At 42.6% G+C, this 12,548-nt stretch overlaps 1 protein-coding gene across 3 annotated transcripts in view; it reads left to right on the plus strand.

The window, feature by feature from the left end:
* Positions 1–12,548, plus strand: part of LOC308392892 (FYVE, RhoGEF and PH domain-containing protein 4-like) — a 55,255-nt gene that overhangs the window by 2,087 nt on the left and 40,620 nt on the right. Inside the window, exon 1 of one of the 3 annotated variants that reach the window (XM_080876226.1) lies at positions 4,159–4,216. The exons of 1 other annotated variant lie outside the window; for it this stretch is intronic. In XM_080876226.1, the coding sequence (XP_080732352.1) occupies positions 4,174–4,216 (43 nt within the window). In that variant the 5' untranslated portion in view covers positions 4,159–4,173. Of the gene's footprint in view, positions 1–4,158; positions 4,217–4,320; positions 4,412–12,548 lie in introns of those variants that run through there. One more of the 3 variants, XM_080876225.1, reaches the window with a different exon arrangement.

The raw sequence follows: 12,548 nt of genomic DNA on the forward strand, positions 1-12,548 counted from the left end.
GGATTGCACCATGTAAATATCTTTGGATACCATCATAACCTTCAGAATATATCTGTGTATGTGGGCCCATGTCTTAGAAACGTCTCACAATGATCTACACGCACAGTAAAATGAATTCAGTGGAGTCCAAATAGCTTCACAGCACGTCGGTTTATGCTGATGTGAACACAGCCGTATCAGTCTCCAACAAAGGGACTGTTTGTTTTTTGTGTGCTAAGATAGAAGCAGTGGGACTGTATGAATCAGCAGCTGTGTGGCCTGCTAGCCTGCTGTTGCCGGTATTGTTTTTGCTGCACTGATGGCCATTCATGCTGAGCTGAACTGTCTTACTGTCCTCCGCTGGCTTTAACTCTCTTCAGCAATGGTTCTCTTGTACAGTTGAGTTCACGGTGGCTCAACAGTGATTAGTTTTTTCTATGACATGCTTTGCTGAACCACATAAGTAAACACTGCTCATAAATCATATGTGTGGTTATGGAGAAGCATTGCTTCATGTGTGATTGCTATTTGAATGATGAAAGCGGCCAGTCGCAGCCCCCCACCACACCCACTTCTGTGGTTACACCATAGTTAAAATCTTGTAAATAAAATGTGATTAAAGAGTCTTAACGGCTTAGATTGGAGGAAAAATCCACATGTACCATGCAAGAGTCTGAAATAATGGCCTTTATTTCTTTATATTTAAACTAACAAGAAGCTGGACTTGCTTTCTGAAGGTCTTTCAAGGTTGTTGGGTTATTTTGTTGTTGTTTGTTTACTCATTTTCAGCCCCTTCCTCATACCTCACAAGTTTCAACGAGCTGATTCCTAAAGAGCTATTAAATGCAATCTTGACATGCTGTGCACTACATCCTTACAAATTTTAAGGAAACCTGACAATGGAGGACTAATTAAGAAATGTTAGCCCTAAAAAAAACTATGTACAGCAGATGAACACTATCTGAAAGTCACATTATTGACAAACTGGAAAACATCCAGCAAAGATCTGACACAGACCCTGAGATCCATCTGGCCCTTCAGTTGATCCATGTAGTGTTCGCTAAAGCCTCTTCAGAAATGCTCTCAGTGGATGATGGCTGTCAAGAAGCCATCATTAAATAATCAGAATCAGAAAGACTTTATTTATCCCCAAGGGGTAATTAAGATACAACAAAGCAGCATGACATTGAAGATAAGGACAAACAATAAGAGTGAGATAATAAATACACAGAATATACAGTATATACACAGTTATAAAATTACACAGTTTTAAAATTAAAGTGACTGAATAGGTGAATAAATAACTGCAAGTGACTAAAAGTGAATAAAGTGTCGGCAGTATAAAAGAGTGTCGAGTAGTTCTAGTTAATAAGCAAAACAAGGAGAAGATGAGGTATGCAACATCACACAATAGCTGGACCGAAGAGATAAAACCTCCATGAGCCCAAATTTGACATTTGTGGTTCAAATTGTCGTCGGTACAGTATGTATGCAAGAGGCCGGGAGAGATGTGAAACAGTGTCTACAGCTATCTGTAATACATGGTGGAGGCGCTGCCATGGTTTGAGGCTGCACTTCAGCCAAAATCAAAATAGACTAAATTATAAATGGCAGGAGCTTCGTGTTTAGCGCAACAATGAGCCTAAACACACTGCCAGTGCAGTAAAAGCATCTCGCATGGACCGGCCTCCCCAGAGCCCGGACCTCAACATTACTGAAGCAATGAGGAGTCATCTTGACAGAACAAAAGGTAGCCAACATCGAAAGAAGATCTTTGAATGTTCTTCAAGAACCCTGAAGAATTATTCCTGCAGACTACTTAAAGAAATGAGACAAAGGCTTGCACAGGTTCAGGCTGCATCGAAAGAATAAAGGTGATCATACCAAATACTGATTTTCAAGCTCGTTAGAATTGTACAAAAAGGTTTTTTGTCTTATTTATTGTATTTCCATGTATATTTTCATATGTTTTAATAAATCGCTTCACCTATTTCCTGTTTACAGTATAAGGAGTGAGGTGTGCCTGAGCTTTTGCACAGGACTGTATGTGTGCACGACTCCAAAAGTTACGATTTTTATAACAGCAGCTCAGATTATTAATTTATAAAATAATATTTTATTGAAAATGTAACTAATAGGTTTTTGTAATAACTAAAAAAATTAATTGTTTTTTGTTTTTGGAGTAGTTACGATACCTGCTAACAAGTAAGATCATTTCCTCAGGATAACGCAAAGAACTTAAATGTGGAAAACGTGAATTGCTATGAGATGACTACAAACTGTTGAATAAAAAGTATTATTCTGATTTCGGTGCAGGTGTCACAGTACATTTGTTTAGCTCCAAGCATAGTTTGGTGGCCTACTCAACACCTCACAGCTGATCTGTGATGTCAGACTTTCAGTTTGAGGATAAATATTTTATAAACGTAATAAATGAATATCCACCCTCAAGCTGTCCTGAGGTCTGGGATCAAATGTTGAATTAATGTGTTTTTAAAAGTTCTTTTTAATTGGTTTTCATGGATACTTTTGTCTGGTATTTTTCCATTCACAAGTTTGTTATCGCTTTGTTCTTTGGAAAAAGTCACGAGAATCAGGAGGAATCTCATCAATTTATTGATTTTTTTTTTTTTTAATCACTTGACTTTCAGGACATCGTCTGAGATGTGTTTTTCCATTTGTTATATTCACTGGCATGTTAACATTGGCGTGAAGATGTTGTACAATAATATTTAACCACTTGCCAGGTGTGTATGTATTTTTGTTAATCTTTAACTTTATTAGACTGAGTAATGCGGTTGTTTCCTTATTGGAATTTCTTCCCAAAGTTTACTCTGTCTGCTGGAAACGACCCAGACTATAGACGATTGCTCATTGAAGTCTGGAGGAGGGGTTTGGTTTACTCAGGGAATAATCACTGTGGGTGTGTAGTGCACTAAAATGGCTTTTGTGTCTGTGTGTTTGTGTAATGTCAGGATCTGCATACACAAACTGTCTCAAACAGATGGATTCACCGTAGAATTATTTTTGAGGTACTGGTGCAGTTCACAAACGCTCCAGTAGGAGGCATTAAACGCTTAGGAATGTTTACAAATGGTTGTCACTGCTCAGTGTGGCAGGGCCCTTTCAGAGAAATGTAGTCCTTTATAATGAAGCCTGTATCAGCTGCACTTTAGAGTGGCATGACACTGTGCAGCTGATCCCGCATCAATTAGAAGAGTAATCATCGTGTTCGGTGCTTTTGATTCTCTTTGCAAAACCAGGCGTACCTCCCATCTGAGCAGCTCTTGATTCTATTGTTCTTTACTTTTACACACTAGTGTTCAGTATTTGTTTTTTTTAAATTTCATAAACTCATCATAAAACACACCAGTTCTGTGAAAAATTTCATGGCTATTTTGAAACTTCTGTGTTTATATCTTCATCTGTATTCAAGGTCAGCTTGTCCTCTCAGGCGATTTTTAATTTATTGTAAATCTGTTGTTGTAATATATTTCTAAATGTTAATGAGTCTGAGATTCAGTTTGCCCAATCAATAGAAGCTTAAATAGCTGCCATGTTTCAGCCAGGACATTCTGTTTTTCTTTCCATGCGCCAACCAGAGCTTCCTGACTGCAGTGTGTGTGTGTGTGTGTGTGTGTGTGTGTGTGTGTGTGTGTGTGTGTGTGTGTGTGTGTGTGTGTGTGTGTGTGTGTGTGTGTGTGTGTGTGTGTGTGTGTGTGTGTGTGTGTGTGTGAGTGTCTTTTCCCGGTCCTGACAAGCATTGTTATAGCCTAAGAGGTCCTTCCCAGACCACTACAACACTGTTACCTTTAGTTTGAACTGAGAAAAGGAGGAATCAGCCTTGCTGTGTTGGCCTGCTAGACACCAAGGAACCAATGAGCTAAGGAGCCTTCCACTTTGAGGAAGTTTAACAAAGGATGATATTGTGAAAACGTACAGCCCGCCTTTTTGGTTCTCACCTTTGCGAAACTGAGGACATCCCTTCTGCAACAGGATTAAAATGTGTTTGTGGCTTGCTGATTCATCTTTTATCTTTCTCTGCAGGATCGTAGGGTAAAGCGCAGCATAGTGTGCACCCAGAGGTGTACTGGAAAGGTACACTTTTTTACACTTGGGAAGTGCAACATTAGTGTTTCTTTGTAACACTTTTCCTTTCCTAATCTTTTTATACACCTCACTTTTGGGCACGAGATGGACTTCCTGAGATCCTGTCTGAGACGCGATATATCCTCGGGTAGGTGATTCTCACAGGCTGGACGACACAGTGAGGATGAATACTATCTTTAGCTGAATATATATGTTTAGAAGGACCATTTGGGTTATCATTTTAAAGTAAAAGACACTGGACGGATAATGAAACGACGACGCAAGTACTGGTTTTGGAGCCGGAAAGGTAAAAAGTCAAAGATGTGTCTGCTCTGCTGCTATGGTAAGATTTAGAGACCTGTCATTATGAATTACACAGCAATGAGTTAATGTTGTTGAAAAGGGAAGAGAGTTTTCTTGTTCATGCTTTTAAAAAGTCCTGTGTGAATCATTTTCTTACATGTGAAATGTCCTCGATGCTCTGTTGTCAGTGTTTAAATGGCATTTAGCAACTTTTAGTTTCCTAACTGTTAGAGAGGTCCCATTTCTAACATATCCGTCCTCCTGCTGTACTTCAAAGATCTTTGTTGTGCTGCAGCTCCCTCCGATCAAGTGTTTGCTTGTTCTTGCTTATCTTTAAAGAGCCTTGCCTTCTGCAGCACTGCTAATTGTGTTGGGTTTCGTTAGCAGTCTGCGTGAATGACTGGTAAATTCACACAGAGCGACTACTTGTCATGTACAGTGAGTGCTTTAAATGTTCTTGTTGATTTACTGCGTTGGCCTCCCTGCAGACCTGCCTGCAGCCTCAGAGAAACACAGCAGCATGTGAGGGGAGCTTTAAATCCACCACAGTGGAAAAAAACCAAAAGTTTTGTTCTCAGAGGCCTGGGAACTGGCTCCCACTCTTAAGACCCTCCAACCACTCTGACCTTTTGGCAACGTCCCTGATGAGCTTTTACAACTGTGTTCATGCAATACAGTGTATGCGTGCTGTAACATTGCAGCCCCTTAAATGCGCACCTTTCTTCGGCTCCTGTGTGTTGTTGAGGGGTTGAGTCACCCTCAGTTAAAAGCAGACCAGGAGAAGCGGTGTGAGACATTCTGCTCTCATTCACATTGGCAGGAAGGAAAAGGCTGGGAACACCAGCGAGCCCGGCTCCTTTCACCATGCTCATTGTTTTAATGTGGGAGAGAGTCTAAGAAGCAGTGGAGACCCAACTTATCAGCACTGCTACATGCACAGTTGGATTCATTCTCTATTTTTACTTTAGTGTTCAAAAGAGAGGTTTTAGTTCAGGGAACATTTGAGCATCTCTTAAAAAAAGGTTAATGGTGAATGTTTACTTTAAGTCAAATTAGCTTCTGTAAGCACTGAAGTAGCAGCATTAATCATACTAATGTGGGAACAAATGCCCAGTCTATCAGAAGATTCTCTTAATTTAATGTAGCCATGAAAACTAGAAAAATTATACCAGTAATGATAAATAAATTCTATTATCATGGCATGGAAATGGAATAGGAATGATATAGACATCCCCTCTCTTATTTTAGGGGTACGTAGCATCATGTTAAGAAATACTTACACCAAGTTCTACAAATAATAGTGAACAACAGTTACAGTCTGTTGTTTTTAAATGCTTACGTTCATGAAAGAATGCTCGATGTGTCGGGGTTGGCCTCGGGCATTTAATCCTGCTCACTGTGTTTTTGTTCAGCTCAAGGCCATGAAGTGTGTAAGTGTGTGTGTGTGTGTGTGTGTGTGTGTGTGTGTGTGTGTGTGTGTGTGTGTGTGTGTGTGTGTGTGTGTGTGTAAGTGTGTGTGCGTGTGTGTGTAAGTGTGTGTGCGTGTGTGTGTGTGAGTGTGAGGCATAATGACCAGCCCCTTAATGGTCCGTGCGACCATTTGCGTGTGTGTGTTCCCAAGATGACACACTCTTTTAGTTTGTGCTGCAGTGCAGTTGTCGACATTTTCAAATTAAATTCTGAAATATTGTGTAATTAACACTTACGTCTTTGGAGACTTTACTGGTAGTTGGCGGCTGATTCGTCAATGTTACTTCCTTGTTTTTACGTCGTATTTAAAGAACTTAAACAAGAAAGTAAGTTCTGCGTAGACAAAGGGCAAGTGTCTGGTAGTCATGTGCAGATGATAATGATGAGCTAAATTTAGCACCATTGTTCGTTTCACTTGGTGAGAGTCTTGAGAGTGTTGTTGTTAACCTCTGCTAGGTGCTTCCTGGAAAACTACATGTTTTTTTCTTTCTTTTTTTCCCTCCTTTATTGCAAACTCTTTCTTTACCTGTTGATCTCTCTGTTCACATTATTAGTTTGACACGACATGTATGGACATCTTCAGATTTACATACATTCATCTCATTCATCTCAAGTTTTAAACTTTCAAACTTGTCGGTTTCATTTAAATCAGGGTGGGTGTTGGAAAAATCTTCAATCTGTTAATGCAATAGAGGACATTTAGATCTCAGGTATTTCATTTGCTGAAATGCAAATAAACAGGTGTTTCCATTTGAGTCTTTTTTTAAATCTATAAGTGGTTTAAAAGCTGAAACAATGGAATTTACAGTAAGATGATGTATTGGATGTTGTTTAAGCACGAAAACAGCTGTCAGGCAGGTGTGCAGTCTCGACTGTAACCACCAGAGGGCTTTCTGCCAACACGCATGTCAGCAGATGTTGGGCAGAAACGCCAAATCAGAAAGGTGTGGGTTTTTAGTATTTCGGATTTTAAGGTGCTAATCTCAAAATTTGTGAACTGCTGTTAAAAATGTCGAACATACATTTATGATTATGGCTCCAAATGAAATTTCACCCTCCCGCACTGTCTGTCATCAGTCAGTATGGAGCACCTGATGAGCCTTGTCAGTTGAATTGTGATTGCCTTGTTAGAGTGTTAAATGGTGCAGAGGGGAACGTAGTAAATCCTGTTAGCCACAATGTGATTTACAAAGCATTTGCTGAATAGTAATTCAAACAGACACAGACGATCGGTGGGTATATATGACAGAATTTCACACAGCGCTCCTCATGTTTAACCTGTGCCTGTCTTTAAGCAAGATGGTGTTTGGCTTGATAAACTGGCCTTTTATAAGATCAGCGAATGAGCGCGTTTACATGTATGCTATCACTGCTGCACTCACAAACATGAAAATAATGAGGCGTTTATCAGTGTTAAAGATCCCGTTGAACTCATTTTGTTATACAGCTTGGATTATAATGAGATTTCTTCTGCGTGTTTACTGTGTGGAAAGACGAGATGGATAACAAAAGCATTTTCTGTGCCGAGATCCTTTTCTCACTCCCGGTAAACTAATTGTTTAATCAATTTGATGTTTAGATAAATGCTACAGTCTGGCTGCGTTATTATCTCTTGCACAGCTTTGCTTTAGGGTCGTTGCTTCACAGTCTGCATCGATTTTCAGCTGGTTGTTGGGGTTTTTTGTAGGGGAAGATTGACAGCAGGGATGGCATGATTGTGGGAACCAATCCAGGGCAAGTTGTGAGGCGGGGGTGGATGCTGACCCGTTGCCTGTCCTCCTTTTGTGACAGATGTGCTCTACTGCTGTAGAGACAAGCTTTTGGTTTGTGTACCTTGTTTGTGTCACGGTCTGCGGAGGCAGACCGTGCGGAAAGGTGTGTGGTGGACCCAGGTGCGAACACAAACGAGGATGCAGGAGTGGATTCCAACAAAACGAGCCTTTTATTATGGCTGATGAAAAGAACAAAAACAGAATGAGGGCAGCATACGTGTAGTACTCAACAGAAAACCTAAACTGGACAAAACTAAGGAAAGACTATGGCTGGAGGTACAGAACACAGGAGGTGGTAACACAGACGACGCGAGACAGACTGTATGAAACACAGAGACTAAATACACATGAGGGATGATCAGGGGAAGTGGCCACACATGGGAACACAGCTGACACACATGAACTTAACGACAGGACAGAAGGAGTGAAACTGAATACACTGACCGTGAATACAGACTTTCAAAGTAAAACAGGAAACATGGAGATTAGACAAGACACATGAACCGGGGAGACGTAGTACAGGGGAGATGACATAACCGACAGCATGGACTTGACAATATAAGACACGCAGACATAAACACACGAAGGGCAAGGGAGACTTAATACACGGGTAATATGTACAAATGGCTGGACTGCCTTAGTGACCCTAAACAAAGAATAAACATCAAAATAGGCTAAAACACAAAACACTGGGTCGCACGACCCAGGACCATGACAGTTTGTTGTGTATTTGAAGCTTTTGTTCTTGTGTGTGTGTCTCTGAATGTGCTCGTGTCTGCAGACCATACCCATCATTTATTATTGACCTTCAACAATGTGCATGGAGGAGGGGAGGGTTGAGTCAATGAAAACAGCGAGGGATCAAATATGTGCGTGTGCGTGTGTGTGTGCAAGAAAACAGGCGTGTTGGTAAGTGGTGCAGGTTTAATTAATGATGTGTGTGTGTGGTAGGCCCGCTTTGAGCTTATAGAGATGTGATGGGTAATGGCCTGGAGCTATGGTGCTCTCCTCCCCTCGCCTTTTCTCCCAGGCCAAAGAGAGAAGAGAGATGGATGCAGAGTAACAGAGAGGTATGGAAATGGCAAGAGCAGTGGGAACTGCCAGCAGCAGCCATGAGGAGGGAGGAAAAAGTGTGAAGTGTGTGTGTGTGACTGTGTCTATGTGTGATGAGTGGGAGGAAGGTAGTGAGGCATTAGACAGAAGAAAATGTATGCACATATATTCTCTTGTTACAAGGTAACAAAACATCACAAAAAGCCATCTGGATGATAAGATTCTACTCCCTTAAAATCTGTTTGAAATGAAGGCAGGTTTTTCATCTTTACACAACTGTCTGCTGAAAAGTGACTGCAGTGCTGATGGGTTGAATGTAAGCACTCGTATAATAGAACAGAAGAGCCCTTCACTGTCATTGTATATGTACAACAAAATTGTAGAGCCCAAATAGAGGGACAGAGTCTTAAAAGTCAGCTGAAGATATTATTTGTGTTATTATTTATAGTGATATTTTCTTTAATAAGAATACTTGAAATAAGCTGTGCAAAATATTTTTGACCTTACATTTTGTGTTGTATTGTTTTTGGATTTAAATAGAAGAAAGGCTTCATTTGGGTACATTTAGTGTGTGTGTGTGTGTGTGTGTGTGTGTGTGTGTGTGTGTGTGTGTGTGTGTGTGTGTGTGTGTGTGTGTGTGTGTGTGTGTGTGTGTGTGTGTGTGTGTGTGTCTGTTTGACTCTGTGAGGCAGCTCAGAAGTGGTTCTTTAAGCTGTCATCCAGAGGGTGTGACAGCTGATTCATCTTTGGCTGTACAGCAGCGAGGGATGGCTTATCTACCACCAAGCAGAGTGTGCTTCACCTATTTGATTGCATTTCTTATACCTGCGGTGTCTCAGAGTTAGAGCATGTTGTTGCATTGATGTGACCTTCTCCGTGTGTGTGTGTGTGTGTGTGTGTGTGTGTGTGTGTGTGTGTGTGTGTGTGTGTGTGTGTGTGTGTGTGTGTGTGTGTGTGTGTGTTGTGTTCATCAACCCAACGTAAATAAGACCTGTGGATTTGTAGCTCGTCTTATAAGTGTGCATGTGTACCTACGTGACAGTAATTCCTGCACTCACGTCACACTGCAGGTTGTACAGTGAATACTTAACTAGGTCCATTATTCGGCATCTGAAAAACAAAACTTCTGAAAAGCATCACAAAAGAAACAACACACCCTCTTTCTGATAAAAATCAGTGAATATGCTATCTGGTGACAGCCCAAAAACCACGACAGAGCCTGAACCAGTACAACCAGTGTACAACGAGTACACTGTACAAACACCACCAGACTTATGGTGATCTTCTAAAGCTACACCATTAGTAAAAGTCTACATATGCAATACTGCTGAAACTAACAGCTCGTGCCGAGATAATGCAGCTGTGCTAGAGCACTTTCTTCTGTATCATTGTGATATAGACATTATGACAGTGGTTTTTGTTTTGGCCCAGTCTGAAACCACTGAAACGACTTGTACCGTATTTTCACGACCATAAGGCGCACTTAAAAGTCTTAGATTTTCTTCAAAAAGTACGGCGCGCCCTATAGCGCAGTGCGCCCTGTGTGTTGTAAGGAGGACGTAGTAGAGAACACCATGAGAACGCTAAAGGGTGAAGTGTGGGCGTTGATCGTATATACCGGACAATCGCACATACCTGTATAAAAGGTCAGGTATGTGCGTTATGTGGAACATCGTTGTTTTAACAACCCTGAAAATGGCAAAGAGACACGCTTATGAAGCACAGTTTAAACTGAAGGCCATCAGCTACGCGGAGGAACATGGAAATCAAGCAGCCGCGAGAGAATTTAAGATTAATGAATCGATGGTTCGCAAGTGGAGGAAGCTGGAAAACAAGCTCCGGCAGGTCAAGAAGACGCAGCTGAGTTTCCGCGGACATAAGGCGAGGTGGCCCGAGTTGGAGGAAAGACTCGACTTGTACGCGCTGATTCCACAGATAAGGTACGAAAATATGTCAGGCTACGTCAGTAGCAGTTGGTCTTCAGGGTTTCTACTCCACGGCCCTATTTCATACTGGTCCACATTTCCAATGCACGCTATTTTCTGCAAGTACCGCTGCTTCGCCTCTGAATGAAATCGGTCTCTATACAGTTCATTCTCTTTTGAGCTGCTTTTAAGCATCTTTCTTGTAGTCGTCGTTCCAACACAGTGTGTTTGGTTTGATTCGTAGACCTCGAAAATGGCGCTGCGCTCCCATAATGCATTGCGGCGTGACGTCAACTCCAAAGTCCTATACACACTCAACACAAGGCTCCAGCCTGTCTCTCTCAACCACCCAGGTTAGGAGGGAACTGAGGAGGATTAATGGCAAGAAGGCAGCGGGTCCAGATGGCATCAGCTCGAGGGTCGTCAGGTCCTGCGCGGACCAACTGTGTGGGGTGATGGAGCACCTCTTCAACCTGAGCCTGAGGTTGGGAAGAGTCCCACAGCTCTGGAAAACCTCCTGTGTTGTACCAGTGCCAAAGACTTCACGCCCCAAGGACCTCAACAGCTACAGGCCGGTGGCTCTGACATCCCACCTGATGAAGACCCTGGAGCGGTTGGTCCTGGCTCAGCTTCGGCGCCTAATAAGCTCATCACTGGACCCACTTCAGTTTGCCTACCAGCCTGGCATTGGAGCGGATGATGCCGTCATTCACCTCCTACATCGTTCCCTCGCTCACCTGGAGACCGCTGGAAGCACTGTGAGAATCATGTTCTTTGATTTCTCCAGTGCTTTCAACACCATTCTTCCCTCGGTTCTAAAGGACAAGCTGGAGAACTCTGGAGTGGACCATCACCTCACTACCTGGATCCTGGACTACCTCACCGACCGACCACAGTATGTGAGGACTCAGGGCTGTGTGTCGGACAGGGTCGTCTGCAGTACGGGGGCCCCACAGGGAACGGTTCTGGCTCCGTTCCTCTTCACCATCTACACTGCAGACTTCTCCCACAATTCCACCCAGTGCTTCCTGCAGAAGTTCTCTGATGACTCTGCAATAGTCGGCCTCATCACTGATGGGGACGACAAGGAGTACAGAGGTCTGACCCAAGACTTTGTGGACTGGTGCCAGCTGAACTACCTCCAGATCAACGCCAGTAAAACCAAGGAACTGGTGGTAGACTTCCGCAGGCACAAGCATTCTCCACTGCAACCACTGAACATCCAGGGTATGGACATTGAGGCTGTGGACAGCTACAGGTACCTTGGTGTTCATCTGAACAATAGACTGGACTGGACCCATAACTCAGACACCCTCTACAGGAAAGGGCAGAGCAGGCTGTACCTGCTGCGGAGACTCAGGTCGTTTGGAGTGGAGGGCCCACTCCTGAAGACCTTCTATGACTCTGTTGTGGCTTCTGCTATCTTTTATGGTGTGGTCTGCTGGGGCGGCAGCATCTCTGCTGGGGACAGGAAGAGACTGAACAGGGTGATCCGAAGGGCCAGCTCTGTTCTAGGATGCCCTCTGGACTAGGGATGGGTATCGTTTAGGTTTTATCCGATACCGGTGCCAAATCGGTACTTTTGAAACGGTGCCGGTGCTTAAACGGTGCTTAAAGAATGGAGAACACAAACTTTGTCCAAAAACCTCTCATGTTCAGCTGTTTTTGTTTTTTTTTTTGTAAAAAGATAACAATGTTAGCCTTTTCTGCAGCTATGGGGCATATATGGTATCACTCTTGGCTGGAAGCAGTGCTTAAACAATGGAAAAAAAACACAAACTTTGTCCAAAATCCTCTCATGTTCAGCTGTTTCCCACTTTTTCTTTGGTCATTTTAGCCTTTTTGTCCAGGGTGAAGGGAGTATCTGCCATCAAACAAGAGGACAGCCGCATGTAGCTATGATGGTGTTTGCTAGTTCACCTTACATGCATTAATGTAATAACGTGGTTAGCCTACT

Source organism: Rhamphochromis sp. 'chilingali' (assembly GCF_963969265.1).
Source record: "Rhamphochromis sp. 'chilingali' genome assembly, chromosome: 2".
Taxonomy (NCBI): Eukaryota; Metazoa; Chordata; class Actinopteri; order Cichliformes; family Cichlidae; genus Rhamphochromis; species Rhamphochromis sp. 'chilingali'.